At 56.1% G+C, this 20,065-nt stretch overlaps 1 protein-coding gene across 1 annotated transcript; it reads right to left on the bottom strand.

Moving 5' to 3' along the window:
• Window positions 1-593: 593 nt before the first annotated feature.
• Window positions 594-19,724, bottom strand: Onecut3 (one cut homeobox 3). Its single transcript, XM_045135434.1, has 2 exons — window positions 18,527-19,724; window positions 594-883 (listed from the first exon to the last, which is right to left on the bottom strand). The coding sequence occupies exons 1-2, from the start codon at window positions 19,722-19,724 to the stop codon at window positions 594-596; spliced, it is 1,488 nt and encodes a 495-aa protein (XP_044991369.1).
• Between the last annotated feature and the right edge of the window lie 341 nt (window positions 19,725-20,065).

Here is a 20,065-nt window from a genome sequence, read left to right as displayed (position 1 = left end):
GTTATCGGCTCCGGCTCCACGGGGATGGGGACGCCCCCCCAGACCCCTCCCCGGCTTTAAGGCAGGCAATTCTTGGCACAAGCGATCCAGACCGCTGGGGTGCAGGGAGGCGGCTGGGGTCTTGGCTGTGGGGGGCCGTCCTGCCAGTGAAAAGGGGGTTGGTTTGGGGGGTGAGGTGGATCCGGGGCACTTTGAGGATCCAGCTTGACTAGGGTTTTGGAGACCTGGGAAAGGGTGCGAGAGGAAAGTTGAAGGGGTGTGGGGAGGGACAGGCCAGTATCTGTCCACCTTGTTTTTTTCTTGGGGTGGGGTCTGGCAAAGAAGGGGCTAGTTATTCCTACAATTCATTTTTTTTAAAATACCCGGTTTCTATCTGTAATGTGTGCTTTTTGACCCGCTTTTCCTAGAGGTCCCTTGGGTGTCCTGAACTGAAGGGGGGCTGGGGATCCACTGGGTGCCTGCCCCTGGGGCTGGTCTGAGGACCCCATGGATGTCTGGGGACCCCGGTGCGTGCCCGTCCCCTGGGCTGGGAGGGACCCTCGCCCCGGGGCTGGGGTGTGCGGTCCCCCGGGGCGCTCGGGGGTGGGGGGACCTCAGGCCTTGGAGAAGGTGGCGGAGGCGGCCGCGGGGCCGGGGGTGGCGCCGGGATCCTCGGCCCAGCGGTTCATGCAGCGGCGCCGCGCGTTCATGAAGAAGTTGCTGACGGTGTTGAGCTCCAGGCCGAGCTGCTGCGAGATGGTCGCCTGCATCTCCTTGGACGGCCGCTTGTTCTCCTTGAAGATGGCGATGAGCGTGCGGCGCTGCAGGTCCGTGAACACCAGGCGCTGCTTCTTGGGCTGCAGGGCGCGCTCTTTCTGTTGCTCCTGCTCTTTGCGCTTGCAGGCTGGACCCGGGACAGACGGGGGGACACGGGCGGCACAGAGACAGGAGGACACACAAGGACGTGGGAGACACAGGCGACGGGACAAGACCAGGGACGGAAGGGCAGGGAGGGGAGGGGAGGGGGGCCAGGGACCGGGAGGGAAGAACGGGGACCGGGCAGGAGGGGAGGGACAAGGACGCGCAGAGCAGCCGCCAGCAAGGGAACAGCAGCACGTGGGAAAGTCCAGAGGGAAGGAAGTGAAGAAGTTAAATGTCCAGAGAAGCATTATCACAAAGTGAAGTCGGTCCACGAGGGGACCCGAGGGGACAGGAAGAAGGTAGAGACATCCAGAAATGGCAGGCGGATGGACGGACAGACAGACAGGAGTGCCACAGATCCGTGGGAAGTCAGATAGTGTGGGGAGAGAGATGAGGAAAGGAAGGCTTAGTTAGCACAAGTCCCCCGCCATCCCCACCGCAGCCCCCTTTCCCCAAACCCTCTGCCTCCCTCCAGCAAAGTTGCCACCTCACCCCAGACACCCACTATGGACCCGAGACCCCCTATGGCCCCCAGACCCTAAGGCTGCAAGGAATAAAAGGACTTTATCATTGGCTTCTTGCTGCAACCTTCACCTGTGGGACGTGGGGACGTTAAGGGTGCGTGGTTACCCCAATGGGGCCAAACAAGCTTGGGGTCCCTGGGTCAGGCTGACATTTACAGCACAGTCCCTTGCTGCCAGCCCTGGTGGCACCCCAGTGGGACCCCGCAGCACTGAAAGCGAGTTTGTTTTAAGTTCTGGAAAAGTAGGGACTAGATGGTCCATAGACTGATGTTGCCACTTGTCCACAAGAAACATACATGAATGGGATTCATGCTATGTGGTTTCCTGTCTCGGAAGAAGGGGTTCACCCCTGAATGTGTGAACTGGCCTGCTGCCTGCCTCCACGACCTCTCTGGAGATGTCAAAGATTCTACCTGGCTGCAGTGGGTTATGTAATCTAATCAAATGGATGTAGATTATTGGATCTGGAGGGAGTGAGCAAAAGTGAAAGGGGAGGAGGAGGGAGGGGGAGAGAGAGAAGAAAGAGAGCAGCTGATTTCAGAAAAAATATACCCATGAACAAGAACAGAGTGCCATGAAAAGGGGTAGTTAAACAGAATCACAATAGAAGCATCTGAAAGGAACTGGGCAGTGGCTCACTGGTGAGCATCTGCCTCGTATGTGTGGAAGCCCTGAGTTCCATCCCCAGAACTGAAAAAAATTTTTAAAAAATTAAAAAGACTCTTAGAATTTAAGTATTTGATAGGTGGGACAAAATATTTCTATGTAAGAATGAAAAGAGAGAGAGAGAGAAAAAAAAAAAAAAAGAACGGATCTATCCCAAGCTGTGTGTGGTGGCTCACACCTATAAGCTCTGCACTCAGGAAGGCAGAGGCAGGGGAGCTCTGTGAGTTCAGAGCCAGCATGGTGACAGAGTGTGTTTAGGCCAGCCAGGGCTACAGAGCCAGGCCCTGTCTCTAAACAACCACTACCATCAACAAAAAAAATTCCAGAAAAAGGAGGATCACTGTATGTTTGAGGCTGGCCTGGGGCTACAGAGTTTCATGTCAGCCTGGGCTGGAGTGAGACCCTGCCTTGAAAATACAGACAGACAATAAATAAATAGGTGCTGGAGAAATGGCTCAGCAGTTACTTGCTTGCAAAGCCTGATGGCCCCGGGCTTGATTCCTCAGTGCCCATGTAAAGCCAGATGCATGAGAGGTGCATGCATCTGGAGTTTGTTGCAGTGGCAGGAGGCCTTGGCATGTCCATAACTCTTTCTGCCTGCCTTTTTCTCTGTCAAATAAATACTTTTTTTTTTAATCCCAGAAAAGAGTTGGAGAGATGTCTTAGAGGTTAAGACACTTGCCAGCAAAGCCAAAGGACCCAGGTTCGATTCCCCAGTACTCATGTAAAGTCAGATGCACTGGGTGGTGCATAGATCTGGGGTTCATTTGCAGTGGCTTAGAGGCCCTGGCATGCCCATGCTCTATTTCTCTATCTGCCTCTTTATCTCTTGTCTCTTAATAAATGAATATTTTTTTGAAAACCCAGAGAATAAAAGAAAACAAGCTGGGCGTGGTGGTATACGCCTGTAATCTCAGCACTCAGCAAAGGTAGGAAGATCGCCGTGAGTTTGAGGCCACCCTGAGACTACATAGTGAAAGAAAACCCCCAAAGCCCCCAGAGAGGAAAGACAAATGTGCCATAGGAAGGATCTAGAGCTGGACTGGCTTTGCGTTTCTCAGGAACAAGGAGACTTCGGACACCCAAAGGAAAAGGCATGTTCTGTCAGAAAGGCCAAATACCCAAACTTCAGGCAAGAAGGCAGGATGGGGACCCCCCCCCCACGCAGTATTCCACACATGCTTTTTCAGAAAGCGGCTGCAGGGTGTGCTCGGTGCAGATGAGAAACGAGACAAAAAGTACCCCCAAACCTAGGAGAAAGAAAGGTGGTCCCCAAATGATAAGTCCCCAACATGGAGATGTGGAGGGCAAGACCACCCAGACTGAAGCAGGGACTCCAGGGGAAGCACTAAGCACAGATGACCTCCGAACTTCCGAAAGCCCCATGGAGCTGGCTTTGCATTCTGCCAGGGAGTGCGGCCAGAAGGTGAGTGGACGTGGTCGGCACTCGGATCATCACGGGACAGGAAACATAACCCAGTGTTGGCGCTGCAAATGTGTGCGAGATGGAGGGGCAGCTGGGGGTTTGGAGGTGAACAGGCCGCAGGGCTTGGGCTGCAGCTCGGTGCGTTAGCAGGTGCGTGGAGCACCAGGAGTGGGTTCCATCCCAAGCACCAGTTTGCCAAGGCCTGGCAGGGGGAGCAAGTGTGTCTGTTATGTTTTACCTGCATCAAGAACAATACCATCAGCTTCCACCTCTTGGGGATTTGGCCATTGTGAAAGCCACAAGGAACTAGGTGCTCCATTGTTTGAAAGAAACAAAGGCTGGGCGGGCGTGGTGGTGCACGCCTTTGATCCTAGCGCTTGGGATGCTGAGGTTGGAGGATCGCAGTGCTTTAAGGCCTCCTGAGACTAGTGAATTCCAGGTCAGCTTGCGCTAGAGCAGGACCTTACCTCGGAAAAACCAGAGGGACAGAGGAGGAGGAGGGGAGGGAGAGGAGGAGAAGAAGAAAGAAGAGAGGAGGAGGAAGAAAGGAAGAGGAAGAGGGACAGGCTGAGGCAGCAAGACCAGGGCACCAGGGAGATGGCTCAGCAGGTAAAGGTGCTTGCTAGCAAAGCCTGCCAGCCCAGGTGCAATTCCCCAGCACCTATGTAACACTGGATGCAAAAAGTGGCGCAAGTGTCTGAAGTTCATTTGCGGTGGCAAGGGGCCCTGGCTCATCCATGCACATGCACACGTGCAAATAATTATCTGTAAAAGAAAGAAGGAAAAAAAAAAAAACAGCCCAGGATTTTAAAATTAAAATGAGGACCTTTCTTGTACATCTCTTGTAAACTTCAGTGAATTAATTCATCATTCACCACCTAGCCACTTACTCCCAATTCATTGGTCGGGGCAGAAATAATGAATTCTCACTGGGCATGGTGGCACTCTGGAGGCTGAGGTAGGAGGATTGCAGTGAGTTAAAGGGCAGCCTGACACTACAGACTGAATTCTAGATCTGCCTGGGCTAGAGTGAGATTCTACCTTGAAAAGCAAAACAAGAAAAAGCTTTTACATGAGAGGCTGGGGATCGTGCCTTGGGTGAGTGCTTTGGTGGTGCACACCTGTTATTTTAGCTGGGGAGGCGGAGAGAGGAGAATCCCTGGGGTCCACTGGATGGCTAGCTGAATGGGAGCGCTCCAGATTCAGTGTGAGACCCTGTCTCAAAGAAGAAGGTGGAGAGACAGGAAGACACCTGATGTCTCCATCCAGCCTCAGTCTGTGGGCGCGCGCACACACACACACACACACACACACGGAGGAAGACCTCACACAGAGCTCATTCACCATTTTAGGATGATTCTGTACAGTGGGGATTTTACTTATCCAGAGAGGGTGAGCCACTGGCCTAGGGTTGCCCAGCCAGGGACAGAGCAGGATGTGGTGATGGCTCAGGGAAGGACAGGTCCTCCTGGATTGCCAAAGCAGAGGCTGGGGGAGTCACGTGCAGCAGAGTCGTGAAAAAACTTCCCTTTTGTCGATGGCAGCAGAAAGAGCTGGCCGCCCCCCTTGCCTGTGTTCAATCTAATTACTGCTGCGCCCAGCACCATCGATCCGGCTGGGAGCTGTTTACCTCAGGCAGCTTGACTCAGGGCCCATCCCCCACAGCTAGGAGGCCAAAGAAGGGACTGTCAATGCTCCTCCCTCCATACTGTCCCCAGAGCCACCATCTGCACTGTCCCCCAGGACCACTGAAGCCTCTGAGCCAACCCAGAGTCCCTGGCATTAGCCTCTCTCACCAGAGTGGAAACTGAGGCTGGGAGTGAAAGGGCGAGTTGCTGAATAGGAGGAGAGGTGAGGAGGAGTCTAGTACTTTCCAACTGGCTCTGTGACCACCTTCTCTTCCACAGGTACCTCCAGCAGTCACCACTGATGCTCACCCTGTCACCTCCACCTCACCGTCAGCACTGCCTCAGGATCCTCAACTCCCACTCCTGGACATTCTCTTCCTTCAATCTACCACCATCACCTCCCCCTTCTCCATAACCTCCTCCTCCATCACCTCTTTCTTCTTCAATCCACCACCACCACCTCCTCTTCCATCACCTTCTCCTCCATCACCTCCTCCTCCATCACATTCTCCTTCATCACCTCCTTCTCCCTATCACCTCCTCCTCATCATCACTTCCTCCTCCTTCAATCATCTTCCATCACCTCCTCCTTATCCATAACCTTCTCCTCCATCACTTCTTCCTCCTTCAATCCATCACCATCACTACCTCCTTCTCCATCACCTCCTCCATCACTTTCTCCTTCATCACCTCCTCCTCCTCATCACCTTATCATCACTTCCTCCTCCTGCAATCCTCCTCCATCACCTCCTCCTCCATAACCTTCTCCTTCATCAACTCTTCCTCCTTCAATCCACCACCATCACCTCCTCCTCCATCACCTTCTCATTACTTCCTCCTTCAATCCTTCATCACCTCCTTCTCCATCTCCTCCCCCTCACCGCCTCTCTCTTCATCACCTCCTCCATCACCTCCTCCATGTGTCCCCTGCCTCCACTACCTGTGCTAATTCCACACCATCTCCTCCACCATCCTTCTCCCTCAACCCCAGAGCCTCCTCCACCTGCACCCCACCACCTCCCTCCATTGGCAGAACAACTGCATCATTTCTCTACCATCTGCCCCTCCATCCCCTGCCTTCCCATCTCCACATTGTCACCACCTCCCCACTACCCCCAATCCCTATGCTCTATTCATCCCCACCACAGAGTCCTCTGCCCTTCACGCTGTCACCCACACCACTGAGCCCAGCCCTTAGTCTGCTTCCCACACGTCTAACACAGTGTGATGTGCAGACAAGCTCTCCACGCCCAGCAAGATGGAGAGTGGCCCCAGACACAGACCTTGATCACCACCCCAGGTGATGGCTGCTGGGGCTCGGGACTGTCAGACCCTGGGAGACCAAGGAGTCACTCCTCCTAGCCTCAGTCCTCCCATGTGAAAACCAGCCTTCCCAGCCCTCCTGCAGTTCCTTGTCTCTTTCACAGGGTCACCCTCTGTCCTGACGTCCCCTTACCCGCTGCTCTTCCTCTGCCCCACACTTGTCTTCTCGGTGTGCATGCCTATGCGGCATGGAGCTCAAGATCCACCTCTGTAATCTTCCTCAGTTGCTCTCCTATTTTTCATCCTGCCTGGGATAACCTCCTCTCTCTATCTCCCCAGCACTGGGACAACACTCGTGCACCCTGCTTGGCTTGTGCATGGGTGCAGGGGATTTGAACTCAGGTCCTCACTCTGCATGGTACGAGCTATCCCCACACACCACACATCTCCTCAGCCCTTCCTTTCTTTCCTTCAGTACCTGTTTTTTGTGGTTGGTTATTTATTTGAGAGCTACAGTCAGACAGAAAAAGAGGGGGAGAGAGAGGTGGGGGAGAGAGGGAGAGGGGAAGGGAGGGAGAATGGGCGCACCAGGGCCTGCAGCCACTGCAAATGAACTCCAAATGCATGCACCACCTTGTGCATCTGGCTTATGTGGGTTCTGGGGAAGTGAGCCTCGAACTGGGGTCCTTAGGCTTCACAGGCAAGTGCTTAGCTGCTAAACCATCTCTCCAACCTTTTTTTTTTTTAATTGGTTTTTCGAGGTAGGGTTTTGCTCTAGCCTGGGCTGACCTGGAATTCACTGTTTATCCCAGGCTGGCCTCAAACTCATGGCGATCCTCCTCCTTCTGCCTCCCAAGCACTGGGACTAAAGTCGTATGCTACTACACCTGATGCTTCCTTCCTTCCTTCCTTTTTTGTCTTTCCACAAGTTATGCTGACAAGCCCATTCTGTCCATAGTCCCATGGAGGGCAATGCCCGCTCCATCTTGTCCCCCCATGGACCCTAGGGTAACCCAACACTAAAACCAAGAGCTTGGAGGAGCTCTGGTTCCAAAGCGCCAGTCCCTGCCCCTTGGCCCCTCCCCTGGGCTGCAGGGCTGCAACTTTCACTGGGCCTCCACCCCATCCTGAGACAACGGTCACTGTTTTCGGAGCCCATGCGCCACCTTCCATGATGGGTCTTTCATCTCATTGTGCCCTCAGTGATCCACACCAAACAGGATGGGTGACCCTCTGGGTATGCGTGGTCACCTGCCTAAAAACTCTACCAACTCACAAGTCTTGTTGGAACCAGCAGAGGGCAGCCGCCCCACTCAAGCCCAGTGCGCACAACGATGGAGGTGCCCTTGAGTTCAGGAGGGGGCCCTTTCTGCTTAGACCTCCTGATACGCACATCCAGCTCCCGCACATCCAGCTCCCGCACCCAATGCTTCTGGCTTTTCCAAAAGTTACTGTGGTTCACAGACCCCCCCCCCCCGCAAGGCCCAGCAGGTGGGTCAGGAAGACCAGCTGTCTTCAAGATTCCTACCCTGGGGGGGGGGGGACCCTCGGTTTCCTCCACACTGAGATGGTGCTAGTATGAGGAAGAGAACTCCTACACATCCCTCAAGGCCTAGCTACAATGGCCCTTCTTCCAGAAAGTCACTCCCTTCATATCCTGCAGAGCCCAGCTCTTTTCTCTGGGACCTTTGGCTAGTGCCTCTCCTCCTGGCTATGCCCTGACCCTGTGAGGTCTCAGACACACTTCTTATGCACAGCATGAAACAGGACTACAAGTGGCTGAATGTATCTGCCCAGCAACACCCTGGGCACCTGGCTGTGTGGCTGGAGTGGCACCTAGGGACCTTCACCTGGATTCAGCCCCCTGATGAGGTGGGCCCTGTTCAGAATGGCCAGGCAGGACATTGGAAGGCCCCAGAGGCAACTTCAAACATGAGTGTAATTCCTTGGGGTCATTGATGTGGGTGCCCCACTGTCATCAACAGAATCTGGGGATCCACCTGTTAATTCTGCTGAGGGATCTGGGAAGGTCAAGGGTGCCTTCCTGCACACCCCACTTTCCCCTAATTTAGCGTGCTCCTCCCATGTCTTTGTGTGCAATGAGCCTCAGGAACACCATGCACCTCACCCGCTCACCCATTCAGTTAGATCAGGTGCCCAGTGAGCCCCAGAACCCTCCCTCCCGCCTGCTCCTCCCCAGCGCCTGGATGACAGGTACGTGTGAGCATCCGGGTCCTAGGGCTTGTGTACCCACCACTCTACCTCTGAGCCCCCCCACCCCTCCCCGTCTCTCTTCTGCTTTCCTCCCTCCATCCCTTCTCTCCCACCTTCACTGCTGGGAGGGAGGCGCAGAGGTTGGCTACCCCGAGACTACAGCTACAGCCAACTCAGTGACCCTCAGGAAAGTGTGGGTGGCTGAAAGGAACCTCAATAGCCATGACCTCATCTTGACATCTGCGGGTGGCCTTCACACTTCTGTCCCCCTGGCCCCCAAGGTGAGTCTTCTCTATTTGCCTCATCATTTCGCTGTGTGGGGGGGGCACACTGTGGACTCAGGCAGATGGCCCCGTGAGGCACACATGTGTGATCGGGAGTGTGGAACTGGAGAGCAAGCCCAGGCACTGGGGACACTGGGGGAGTGTCAGTGAAGCCCACAAGAGGACAACAGCCTGGCAATGCAAGGCTCATGGGGGACTGAGACTCAGGCTCAGTGGGTGTGGTGGTTTGATTCAGGTGTCCCCATAAACTTAGGTGTTCTGAATGCTAGGTTCCCAGCTAATGGAGATTTGGGAATTAACACCTGCTGGAGAGAGTGGGTTTATGGGTGTTATAGCCAGTGTCCCCTTGCCAGTGTCTGGCACACTCTCCTGTTGCTATTGTCCACCTTATGTTGGCCAGAGGGTGATGTCCACTCTGCTCATGCCATCATTTTTCCCTGCCATTATGGAGCTTCCCCTCACAGCTGTAAGCCAAAATAAACCTCTTTTTTTTTTTTTTTTCCCCACAAGCTGCTCTTGGTTGGGTGACTTCTGCCAGCAATGCGAACCTCACTGCAACAGTAGGTAACGCTCTCCTAGCAGGGCCTCAAATCCAACACCAAACACAGGCCTTGATGGGAGGTGGAGGCAGGAGGGTCAGGAGTTCAAGATCATCCTCTACTGCATAGTGAGTACCAGGTCCTGACTTGAAAAGAAAAGAAAAGAAAAAAAGAAAAGAAAAGAAAAGAAAAGGAAGGTTGATGGAGAAGAGGAGGGAGAGAGGGAAGAAAGGGAGGGAGGGAGGGGAAGGAAGGAAGTTTGGTTGGGAGAGAGGGAGGGAAGAAGAAAGGGAAGGGAAAGAAGGAGAGAGGGAAGGGAGAGAGGGAAGGAAAGAGGGAAGGAAGGGAAAGAGGGAGGGAAGAAGGAAGGGAAGGAGGGAGGGAAGGAGGAAGAAAGGTTGCAAGGGAGGATAGAAGAAAGGAAGGAAGGTTGGTTGTGACAGAGGGAGGGAAAGGCAAGGCAAGCAGGCAGTGACTGTCAACCCTCATCTGTCCACTGGGCACAAGGAGGGTGTGGGTGTGGGTGTGACACTCTGTTGCCCCAGAGCAGACAATTCACTGTGTGACCTGGTCTCTGGCTGGAAGATGACAGGTTTCCTTGGTGATGCTGCTGCCCAGACTTCTAGCCATGGGGGACATTGGTGTGCAGATGTCCCTCTACCCAGCTAACTCACTGCCTGCTGAACTGACCCTGGGACTCTACACCATGGGGGCGACTCTAGGTAAGTGACTTGGCCAAGATCACATGTCTCCTGTCCTGGGGTAAATATTCTCACTTTTTGCTTACATTCTGCGGCTTTGGGACAGCCAGAAACAGTTTTCCTGGGGACCAAGCTGCATGCAGAGACAGAAAGATTGGGGGCCAGTCTGGTGTTCCAAATGAGGACCCTCCAAAGGTCCTTTCAGACCTTTATCAGTCCACCAGATGGTCCCCTCTTCTTCCTGCTGCTGGCCCTGCCCACAGCTTCCCTAGGGCCTCTGAAACCAATTTGGGCAGCCCCCACCTCCAGATCAGCCCCTCTCCCTCCCTCCACAGTGCCTCCTGGTTCCTCCCTGATCACCAGAGATTCTAATGGCCCTCTGTGAATCAGTTCTGAAACTTTCAAAGACATCTCTGGGTAAACCACATCCAGAAGGCCTTGCCTTTCTTGGGGCCCACGTGAGGACTGGTGGTCACATGGGGTGCTTAGGGCTGGACCTCACCCCAGCAGTCAGCCCGAAGACTCCACTCAGGCAAACCTGCACCCCAGGCACCTCCGATTTCCGATTTCCATCTCTTCCTCTACTTTTTCTTCCTTCTTGTTTTTTGTTTGATTTTGAAGCAAGGGCTCACTCTAACCCAGGCTGGCCTCAAACTTGTGGTGATCCTCCTGCCTCTGAGTGATAGGATTAAAGGCATGCGCCAACAGATCTGGTCTGGTTCTTTCCTCCTCTTCCTCCCCCCACCCCAACTACAGTCTCACTCTAGCTCAGGCTGACCTGGAATTCACTATGTAGTCTCAGGTGGCCTGGAACTCATGGCCATGTTCCTACCTCTGTGATGGGATTAAAGGGGTGTGCCACCACGCCCAGCTCTCCTTCTTTCTTCTTTTTCTTCCTGTTGATAAGCTCTCACTCTGTAGCCCAAGCTTCCCTGGCACTCAAAGCAATCCTCCTGTCGCAACCGTCCTGCTCCACTCCCCAGTGCTGAGGTGACAGCCCCAGCTGAGCTTGGATGTTTAAAAAGCCATTTGCCAGATGCAGCCGCCAGCAGTTGGAAATGAATGAGAAAAAGATGACCAGAAAGGACAGTGACAAGAAAGAGGAGAGCGAAGGCCAACCCAGCGAAGGCAGCAGGTGACCACTGTTGGGAAATGAATCCGCAGATAAAGACACCTGCCCACGGAGAGCTGTGCCAGGAAGTGTACCCACTAGCTCGGCGGGGCACAATGGGTTCAAGTGGTCTAAATGTGGGCCAGGCGGCACAAAGGTCAATAATGAGATGAATGAGTGAAATGTTAGGCAGCTGCCACTCTGATGGCCATGAAGCCCCCCGGGTGTGCTGGAGGGGAGGGGAGTCAAACACAATCAAAGGTGATCCGTTGTAGTTTTCAAAGAGGAAAGGAAGCTGTCATCCTGGCACTCAGAAGGATCCAGAGTTCAAAGTCATCCTCAGCTACTTAATGAATTCAAGGCCAGCCTAGGGTATATGAGAATCCTGTATCAAAAGGAAAAGGAAAAGAAGCTGGGCGTGGTGGCACACACCTTTAATCTCAGCACTTGAGAGGCAGAGGTAGGAGGATCACCATGAGTTCGAGGCCACCCTGAGACTACACATTGAATTTCAGGTCAGCCTGGGCTAGAATGAAACCCTATCTCAAAAACCACAAGAGAGAGAGAGAGAGAGAGAGAGAGAGAGAGGAGAAAAGAAAGGAAAAAGAAAGAAGAGGAGAAAAGGAAAAAAAAAAAAAAAGAATTTGTGCCCGAACCACTTTTAACCATTCTGAGTAAAAAAGCCAGGGCTTAACAGAAGGTTGGGATAGAAGTCTTTTTCCTGTTGCATCAAAGGACACCGGAAATTGCTTTAAATATTTAAACACACTTTAGGACACTGAGGTGTGGATGTACTTATCTGTCACCCCAGCACTCCCAGAGGCTGGGGCAGGGAGATGGCAAGTTCCAAGCTAGTCTGGGTTATAGAGGGGACCCTGTCTGAAAAATTCTGCCTACAGGACACAATTACTTTGAAGATCATGAGAAAAGACAGATAGGAGGTGTTGGAAGGGTCAGGATCAGCTGGAGCCCCGAGGCTGTCCCCCAGGGAGGCAGATCTCTGGGCACAGATGTGACTCTCTATCAACCCCCCATCCAGAGATAAGGTGTGGGATGGGGACAACCATAGGCTCAGGTGTAGGGCCAGCTGTCACCAAAAGGTCCCACAGTCCCCAACCTCTGTACCCTGGCCATATCAGAATCCTTGTAAAGGTTCCCAGGCCTCTGTGGTGCCTGAGGGCACCAGAGCCAGCAAGGGCTACCGGGATCCCATCCCAATCAGATTCTGTGCACAGGTCCTTCCTAGGTGTCACCAAATCTCCGGACCCCTGGGAGGTCTCCAGCCACCCTATAAGAATACATTTCCCGATTCTGGTTTTTCCTCCCATGAATCTGTGGCTGGATATGTGTGAGTGCAGGGGGCGGGGGAGAGGGAAGCCGGAGAGAAAGTCTTATGTATCCCAGGCTGGCCTTAAACATCCTACGTAGCCCAGGATGACCTTGAACCACAGAGCCTCAGCCTCCAGCTGAGTGCCACCATGCCCAGTTTATGCGGTACTGGGGAGGAGCCCAGGGCTTTGCACTTGTCAGGCAGGCACTCCACCAACTGAGCCCTGCTCCACCCTCAATCTGTGGCACTGAAGACCACTCTACAAGCTTGGGGGTCAACTAACCACTCCCCACTGCTGCTCCCTCCCTCCGTAAGACCCTCAGTGACCCAGCACCTGCTCCCAATCGACACGGGGGAAACTGAGTCTGCAGGCATCCAGGAACTGCCTCAGGTCACATGGGTCCCCTAGCCCTCTGCTGGTGCTGTGCCTGGCCCCTCCCCCTCCAGCACTGGTTGCGGATTGAGCACCGTCGGTCTATATTTAATTAAAAACTCGATTCAAACCAGCCTGAAGTCTTCTGGTCAAAGCCAGGGGTTCACTGGCTAATACAAAGAGACCACCAAGGGCCAGCTTAGCTCCCTGCAGTAACTTCTTCCCTCCAAGCCTTTGTACTGTCTGCCAGCAGTTAGTCAGTCCTGTCCCCTGTCCTCTCAGGAGGATGGAGAAATACAGACTTCAGTGTCTGAGGCTGTAACAGGAAGTTGCTTCTACGGAAAGGAATGAGGTAGGGGAGTGACAAGTCCATCTGAGGCCATAAAAGCCTCCTTAGTTTGAAGGTGACAGGGGAGAGCTAAGAGAACAGCAAGGAAGAAATGTCAGCGGCTGGCAGCTTGTGTTTCAGACTAGTGTGGTAATGGCTGATAGGGAAATGCTAGAATAGAATGAGTTTTGAGGAGGAGACTGGGTGAGCCTAAGGTGGTTCCAGGATTTTAGTCTTCTGCCCACAGGACACAATTATTTTGAAGATCGTGAGAAAAGACAGAAAGGAGGTGTTGGAAGGAGACATGGCTGTGTCCCCAGGGTCTAGGATGGTGACCCGCTGCCCTGTCTGCCAGGCTCTGATGTAGTTGCAGGAAGTGACTATGGGGTACTGGGTGGGGAACCCTGGACCTCTAGGTCATCCTGGGGTGTTGCCATCAGGTAGGGGTGGTTTTCCAGGAAGATCAGACTCACAGGGACCTTGGTGGCTCCAAGTTGGAGGGGAAGAAGCCTGAACTTTGCCCAACTCCTTCCCTGAGGGGAGCTCAGAGCTGAGCCTGGGGACTCTGGAATACCCACCCCTGGAAACTGCAAAGTCCAGGACAGAGCCACCCTCCCGCTGACCTTTGTGTCCCAGCAAAGCCACCCAGGAATGTCATTTACATGCTTTCAGGAGATCAGGAGCAGGGGAGCCCTACCTGGCCAGGTATCATAGAGGGTGTGTGGCCTTGGCAGGTGACCTGCCTTCTCTCAGCTCAGCTTGCTCACAAGTGGGCATAAATCTCATTGAAAACTCCCAGCTAGGCGTGGGGGCTTGGTCTGGGTCTGTCACCTCAATAGTCCAGAGCTGTGGCAGGAGGATTGAGAATTTTGAGACCAGCCTGAGCTAGGTGAGAGAGGTGAAGGCTAGGCTGGGTGACATAGACCCTGACTCAAAATAAAAATAAAAGGAGGGCTAGGGGCGTGGTCATCAGTAGAGTGACAGCCTAGAATCCACAGTTGAGAGGCTGACTTGGTGATAAAGAGCCATCTCTAGAACTGGAAAGAAATTATAATCATTCTTGGGCTAGAAAGATGGCTTAGAGGTTAAGGAACTTGCCTGCAAAGCCAAAGGACCCAGGTTTCCCAGGACACACATAAGCCAGAAGCACAAGGTGGCACATGAGTCTGGAGTTCATTTACAGAGACTGGAGGCCCTGGTGCATCCATTCATTCTCTCTCTGTCTGCCTCTTTCTCTTCCCAACAAATAAAAATAAAAGAAATTACAATCATTCTAGAAGGTTCTATGCCTTTGTGAATGAGCAGGCCTTGGGGTACCTGATCCTGACCAAGTCCTATGCTCAAGGGGGAGGGGGACACCCAGGGTATCCTGGGCATCTTGTTTTGAAATTCCTCCCTCCTCACCTTGGTGCTGGGGCTCAGTACAAGGTCTCCTTAGGCTGTGCACCCCTGTAGCCACAAGCAGTCTCCTCTGGGACCCCATCTCCTCCAGAGCCCCCTGCCCACTCCCTTCAGGGCTCATATAACTGCATCCACTTCTCAGATGAGGGGGCTGAGGCCGGGACATGTGCAGGGGAACTGTCTAGGACAGAGCTTAGGCGAGCTCTTAGCCTCCTGGTGTTCTTTCCGCCACCTGGGGGCTGTGGCTTCTGTAAGAGGCTTGCATCAAGTGATCAGGGGTCTTTAAGAGTCCCCACAGCTGGAGCCTCCCCACTCCCTTGGGTTCTGGATGGAAGCCACTGAGTGGGTAGGCAGGGCCGGAGGAGCTTGGGGTCCCAACGCTCCTCCTCTTTCCTTCCCATCCCTAGCACCTGGCTGATCTGGAAGTCACTCTGTAACCCAGGCCAGCCTTGAACTCATGCTGATCCTCTTGCCTCAGCTCCAGTGCTGGGATTAAAGGTGTGCGACACCACACCTGGCTTGGTTTCCAAGGTTTTTTTTTTTTGGGGGGTGCGGGTTCGAGGTAGAATCTCACTCTAGCCCAGGCTGACCTGAAATTCACTACGTATTCTCAGGGTGGCCTTGAACTCATGGCAATCCTCCTACCTCTGCCTCCCTAGTGCTGGGATTGAACTACCATGTCCCGCATGGTTTCCAATTTTTGTCCTTACAACATTTTACCCTCTTCAGGCGCCAAGCATCCCATGGCTCCTACATCCTTCCATGCCTTAGTTTCCCCCACATTGGTGTCCATCCCTCCAGGACTCCGGAGGAAGAAACTGGGAAAGAGAGGTGTTTTATTTCAATTTCCCTCCCTCTGATATTTTACTATGTATGTATTTTTTTTTTCTGATCAGTTACTAAAAAGATTTTTTTTTTCTTGCAATTTCAACAATATCTGAAGCTGACTATTGACCAGCCTTGGTGATGAATTAGAGGTGGTAATTCGAATTCATCGACCGCCCCTCCCCCACTCTCTCCCAGAATCACAGTTTGAGATCTTGCCTGAGAGGGGTTGACAGTTTCCAAGACGGGAAAGTGGGGAGGTTGGGTGTAACAGGAAACCCCAGCATAGTGGAAAGGGGCTTGGGAGGGCTCACACCTGAAGTAGTGGGGCCCAGAATCATAGATTCTGGCTCCCACCACCCACCAGGATGCGTATTTCACAGATGGGTAAACTGAGGCACACAGAGGACAAATTGCAGCTCAAATTCTGGGATTTCTTGGGTGCAATGAAGAAATAAATAGTCCTCTGGGGCCCTCTCTCTCCCCATCTTTGATGGCGAAGGAGGGAGCAGACCATGTTTTCCTAGGGGACAAGATTGGAGGCAGGGAGATCCTTGGGTCTGGGAGCATTGCGTCCCCTCAGTCCTCAGCTCTGTGCTGCCCCTCCTCCTTCCTGCCTCTCCTCTGTCTTTGTCTCATTTTCTTTCCTCCCTCCCTCCCTCCCTCCCCCCCTCCCTCCCTCCCTCCCTCCCTCCCTCCCTTCCTTCCTTCCTTCCTTCCTTCCTTCCTTCCTTCCTTCCTTCCTTCCTTCTTTCTTTCCTTCCTTCTTTCCCTTTCTGTTTGGTTCCTCCTCCCTCCATTGCTCTTGCGTCTCTCCCAGACTCTCCTGCAGCAAGGACCTTCCTGGGCTGGGAGGCCTGGGGAGTCTATCCCCTGAGGGATGCTGCTTGTGGGTGGAGGACCACAGGGGGACACCGAGTCTTCCCTTGCCAGGTGGGCATTGTGGCCAGCGTGGTAATGTCCCCAGCTCTGGATGGCTCCCGTGAAGAGGGAACTCGCCAGGCCGCTTCCTCCTAAGTGCCACAATTTGCCGCCACTTAACCTCTTTCCATTTGTGTAGCCACCGGAACTAACGGCCTGATGACCCCAGGGTTCCCCTCCAGCTGTCCCAGGCTCCCAGGACAGACCTGGCCACACTTGGCAATCACGGGTCAGACAGTCCCAGTGAGACAACCCTGCTCACTACAGCTGCAGAGCTTGGGGAGCAAACATGGCCTCGGTGTCCTGTGTGTGAGTACATGGGGATGCTGAGCTCTGTCTCATTCATAGGACATCCTGCGGCCTCAAGCCGGTCTCCATGGTGGTCTGGTGGTCTTTTGTGTGGTGCCCCCCAAGTACACCTATAAACCTCACTCCAGGGATCATCGCACACCTCAGGAGTCGTATCAGACAAAAGGTGATGGTAGGGTAGACTGGGGACTACCCGTGGAGAACACAATGTATCCCCCCCCAAATATGTATATGTGTGTGTGTGTGTGTGTGTGTGTTTGTATATGTATGCATTGAAGAGGAGGATGGGGCTGTGGAGTCTCACAAACCACTCCCTCAGGTGACATCCACACAGTCCTCAGTCCTCAGCTCCTGGACAGAGCTACACACATGTCCCCAGAGCTTGTCCCCGAGACCACTGGCACACAGGCTGCGACCAGTGCTAAACGGGGGCGAAGCTCCAGGGGAGAACATCGCGCCCTAGCCAGTGTCACAGCCGCCAGATGCAGCCTTGGCTCCTTCCTGCCAGTACTTGGGGGGCACTTCCAACAGCACCTGCCCCCTGTCTCCCTAACAGGACACATTCCAAAGACAGCGTATCTCCCTTCTCACAGCCCCAAGTCGAGACTAAGGACACTCCGTAAGAAGGCTGCGACGGAGGGAGAAACTGAGGTTCACTGCGTTGTGGGCTCAGGTGGCTTGCCAGGGGGAGGAAGCTGTTTACGGAGATAACAGCCCAGGAACATCTTGGTCCCCCCCCACACACACCTGTTGTCCCACATCCCCAGTCCCCTGCCTGGTGGGGAGGTCTGGGGTACAGTCCACACAACGTCCACTCCCTGTCTCCGCTAGAGCCCCGCCGCCCCCGCCCTTCCCGCCCTTGTGTGGAGAGCCGCGGATCGATGGGGCTTCTAGAAGCCGCCGTGTCTATTGTCCCTACAGCAGGGTGCCCGGTCCCCTCCCCAACATAGCCGGGGAGAGACCCTCTTCCCAGGCCAAGGGCTCTCCGCTCCCCCAAACACACAGGATAAATATGTGGGGGTTCTTACTGGGTTGAGGGGGTGAACAGGTGTAAGTTTAGATGCTGTCAACTGGGAGGGAAGAGACAGGATGCCAGAGAGAGCCCCAGATTGCGAAAGAGGAAAAAAAAATGCAAAGAAAAAGATCCCAGTTTCTCCCAACACAGTGGAGCAGGAGACGGGGGGGGGGGGGGGGGGGGAGGAGAGAAAGAGAAACCTCCGAAATCAGAGCTGGCTGGGGCACACATCTGAGCACCCCAGAGAGCCGCCGGGGAGCCACGGCGGCTGTGACGGCCTTCGCAGCCACCAGCCGAGGGTCCCTGGGCCGTCCCTCCCCCATGCAATCTCGGGTGACCTTTGTCAGCGCGGGGAGGGCGGAGGGACGGGTCTGTGGATCGATCTCAGGCAGGGGCTTGGCTACAAAGAAGGAAGGAGGGCGCCGGAGCTGGGGGCTGAGCGGAGGCAGCCGGGGTCTGGGCCGTGGTGATGGGCCGTGGGGTACAGGCGGGGCCGGGAGGGTGGGGGGAGAGGTTGTCTTCCATCCACGGTGGTTAAAGAGGAGGGAATGGCTCCCCCAAAACGACTGGCAGGGGGACTGTTGGGGGCTCAGCATCAGCACCCCCAAGTCATGTGCAACACACACGCTCCGTAGTAGACACTCACACCTAGGCGCAGCTCCTCCCTCCCGGTAGGCGACGGCGCCCGCCTGTGGGGTTGGGCTAGCCCGGGGTTGGGGCGCCTGGGGAGGGTTCCCCTACTCCCGGGCGGCGCGTCCCGGCTCCTACCTGCCAGGCGCAGCGCCGACATCCGCTGGAACTCGGGCTCCTGGAGCCACTTCCACATCCTCCGAAAGGTCTCGCGGCCGGATTTGAGCTTGCCCCAAGGCTTGGGGTTACGCAGCAGGTCGGAGAGGGTCCCCTGCGAGCGGCACAGGATGCGCTGCGCGAAGATGGCCTGCGGGATGCTGTACCGCTTCAGCTCGGCCGTGATGCGCTGCGCCACCTCCTTGGTGTTGATCTCTTCGGACACGCCGCCGGCTCCCGGGCCGCCACCGCCGCCGCCGCCGGTGTGTGGCCCGTGCGCTGTCGAGGTCGCCAGCCCTCCCAGCGGTGCCAGCAACCCCGCCGCTCCGCCGCCGCCCGCTCCTCCTCCTCCTCCTCCACCGCCGCCGCCGCCTCCGGGAAGCCCCCGGGCCAGCGCGTCCTCCGCGCGCCCCAGCAGCGCCGCCGCGTGCGGCTCGAAGGCTGCGGCGGCGGCGGCGGCGGCGACGGGTGGCAGCAGCTTGTCCCCGGCCAGGTGAGCGGGGCCCCCGTAAGCGGCCAGCGGCGGCGGCGGCGGCGGGGGCGGCGGCTGCGGGGCGCCGTGCAGGGCCGGTGGCAACGCGTTGGGCAGCGGCGAGAGCGCCGACCCCATGGCCGGCAGCTCCTTGGCGCCGTAGGGACCGTAGAGGTGGCCCACGGAGGCCAGCGCGGCGCGCTCGTCGCGCATGAGGGTGAAGCTGCCGCTCACGCCGGCCGCCAGGCGCTGGGGCGGCGGCGGCGGCGGCGGGGGCGGCGGCCCCGCGTGCGCGTGCGCGTGGGGGTGTCCCGCGTGGGCTCCGGCCACGGCGTGCGGGTGGAACTTGTCGGCCACGGCGGCGGCCAGCGGCGGCAGGTGCTGCAGGGGCGTGAGCGTGGCGTAGGTGGCACCCAGCCCCGGCCCGTCGCAGCCCATGGCCATGGCGGGGTGCAGCGGACCCGCCAGCTCCCCGCGGAAGTCAGCCGGGCTCCCGGGGCCCCCGCCGCCGCCGCCCCCGGCCCCGCCGCCTCCGCCGCCGCCTCCACCGCCGCCGCCGTCCAGCAACCCCGCCATGCCCGCCGCCAGCCCCGCGCGCCCCGGGGCCACCAGGCTGCGGTGCGGGCCGTGAGCGGGGCTCAGGAGCTCGCCGGCCGGCGCGTGGGCCACGCCGTGCAGACCCCCGAGGCTCTCCAGGCTCAGCTCCATCCTCCGCCCGCCCGCCCGCGCTCAAGGCCGCCGCATGGTCACCCCGGGCCCCGGCCGGCCACTGCCACGCGACCACGCGGCCAGGACGCGGCGCCCCAGTGACCGGTCCCCGAGCTGCTGCTGCCGCCCGGACGAGGCCGGGGAGCAGTCAGCCCGGACACGGGGCTGACGTCACGCGCCCCGCCCACCTCGCTGTCACTGCGCCCCGCCCACCGGACACCCCCTCCCCCTGCCTCTCGGCCAGGCCTAGCTCAGGCCCTGGGTACCCCGCGGAGGACGACCGAGTGGGGGTGACATGCCCCAGGTGCAGCAGGGACAGAGCCTCCTGTCTCTGTCTCTCT

Source organism: Jaculus jaculus, chromosome 15, assembly GCF_020740685.1.
Source record: "Jaculus jaculus isolate mJacJac1 chromosome 15, mJacJac1.mat.Y.cur, whole genome shotgun sequence".
In the NCBI taxonomy this organism is placed as follows: Eukaryota; Metazoa; Chordata; class Mammalia; order Rodentia; family Dipodidae; genus Jaculus; species Jaculus jaculus.
The sequence above is the reverse complement of the archived record's forward strand: the minus strand, read 5'-3'. Positions and strand labels throughout refer to the sequence as shown.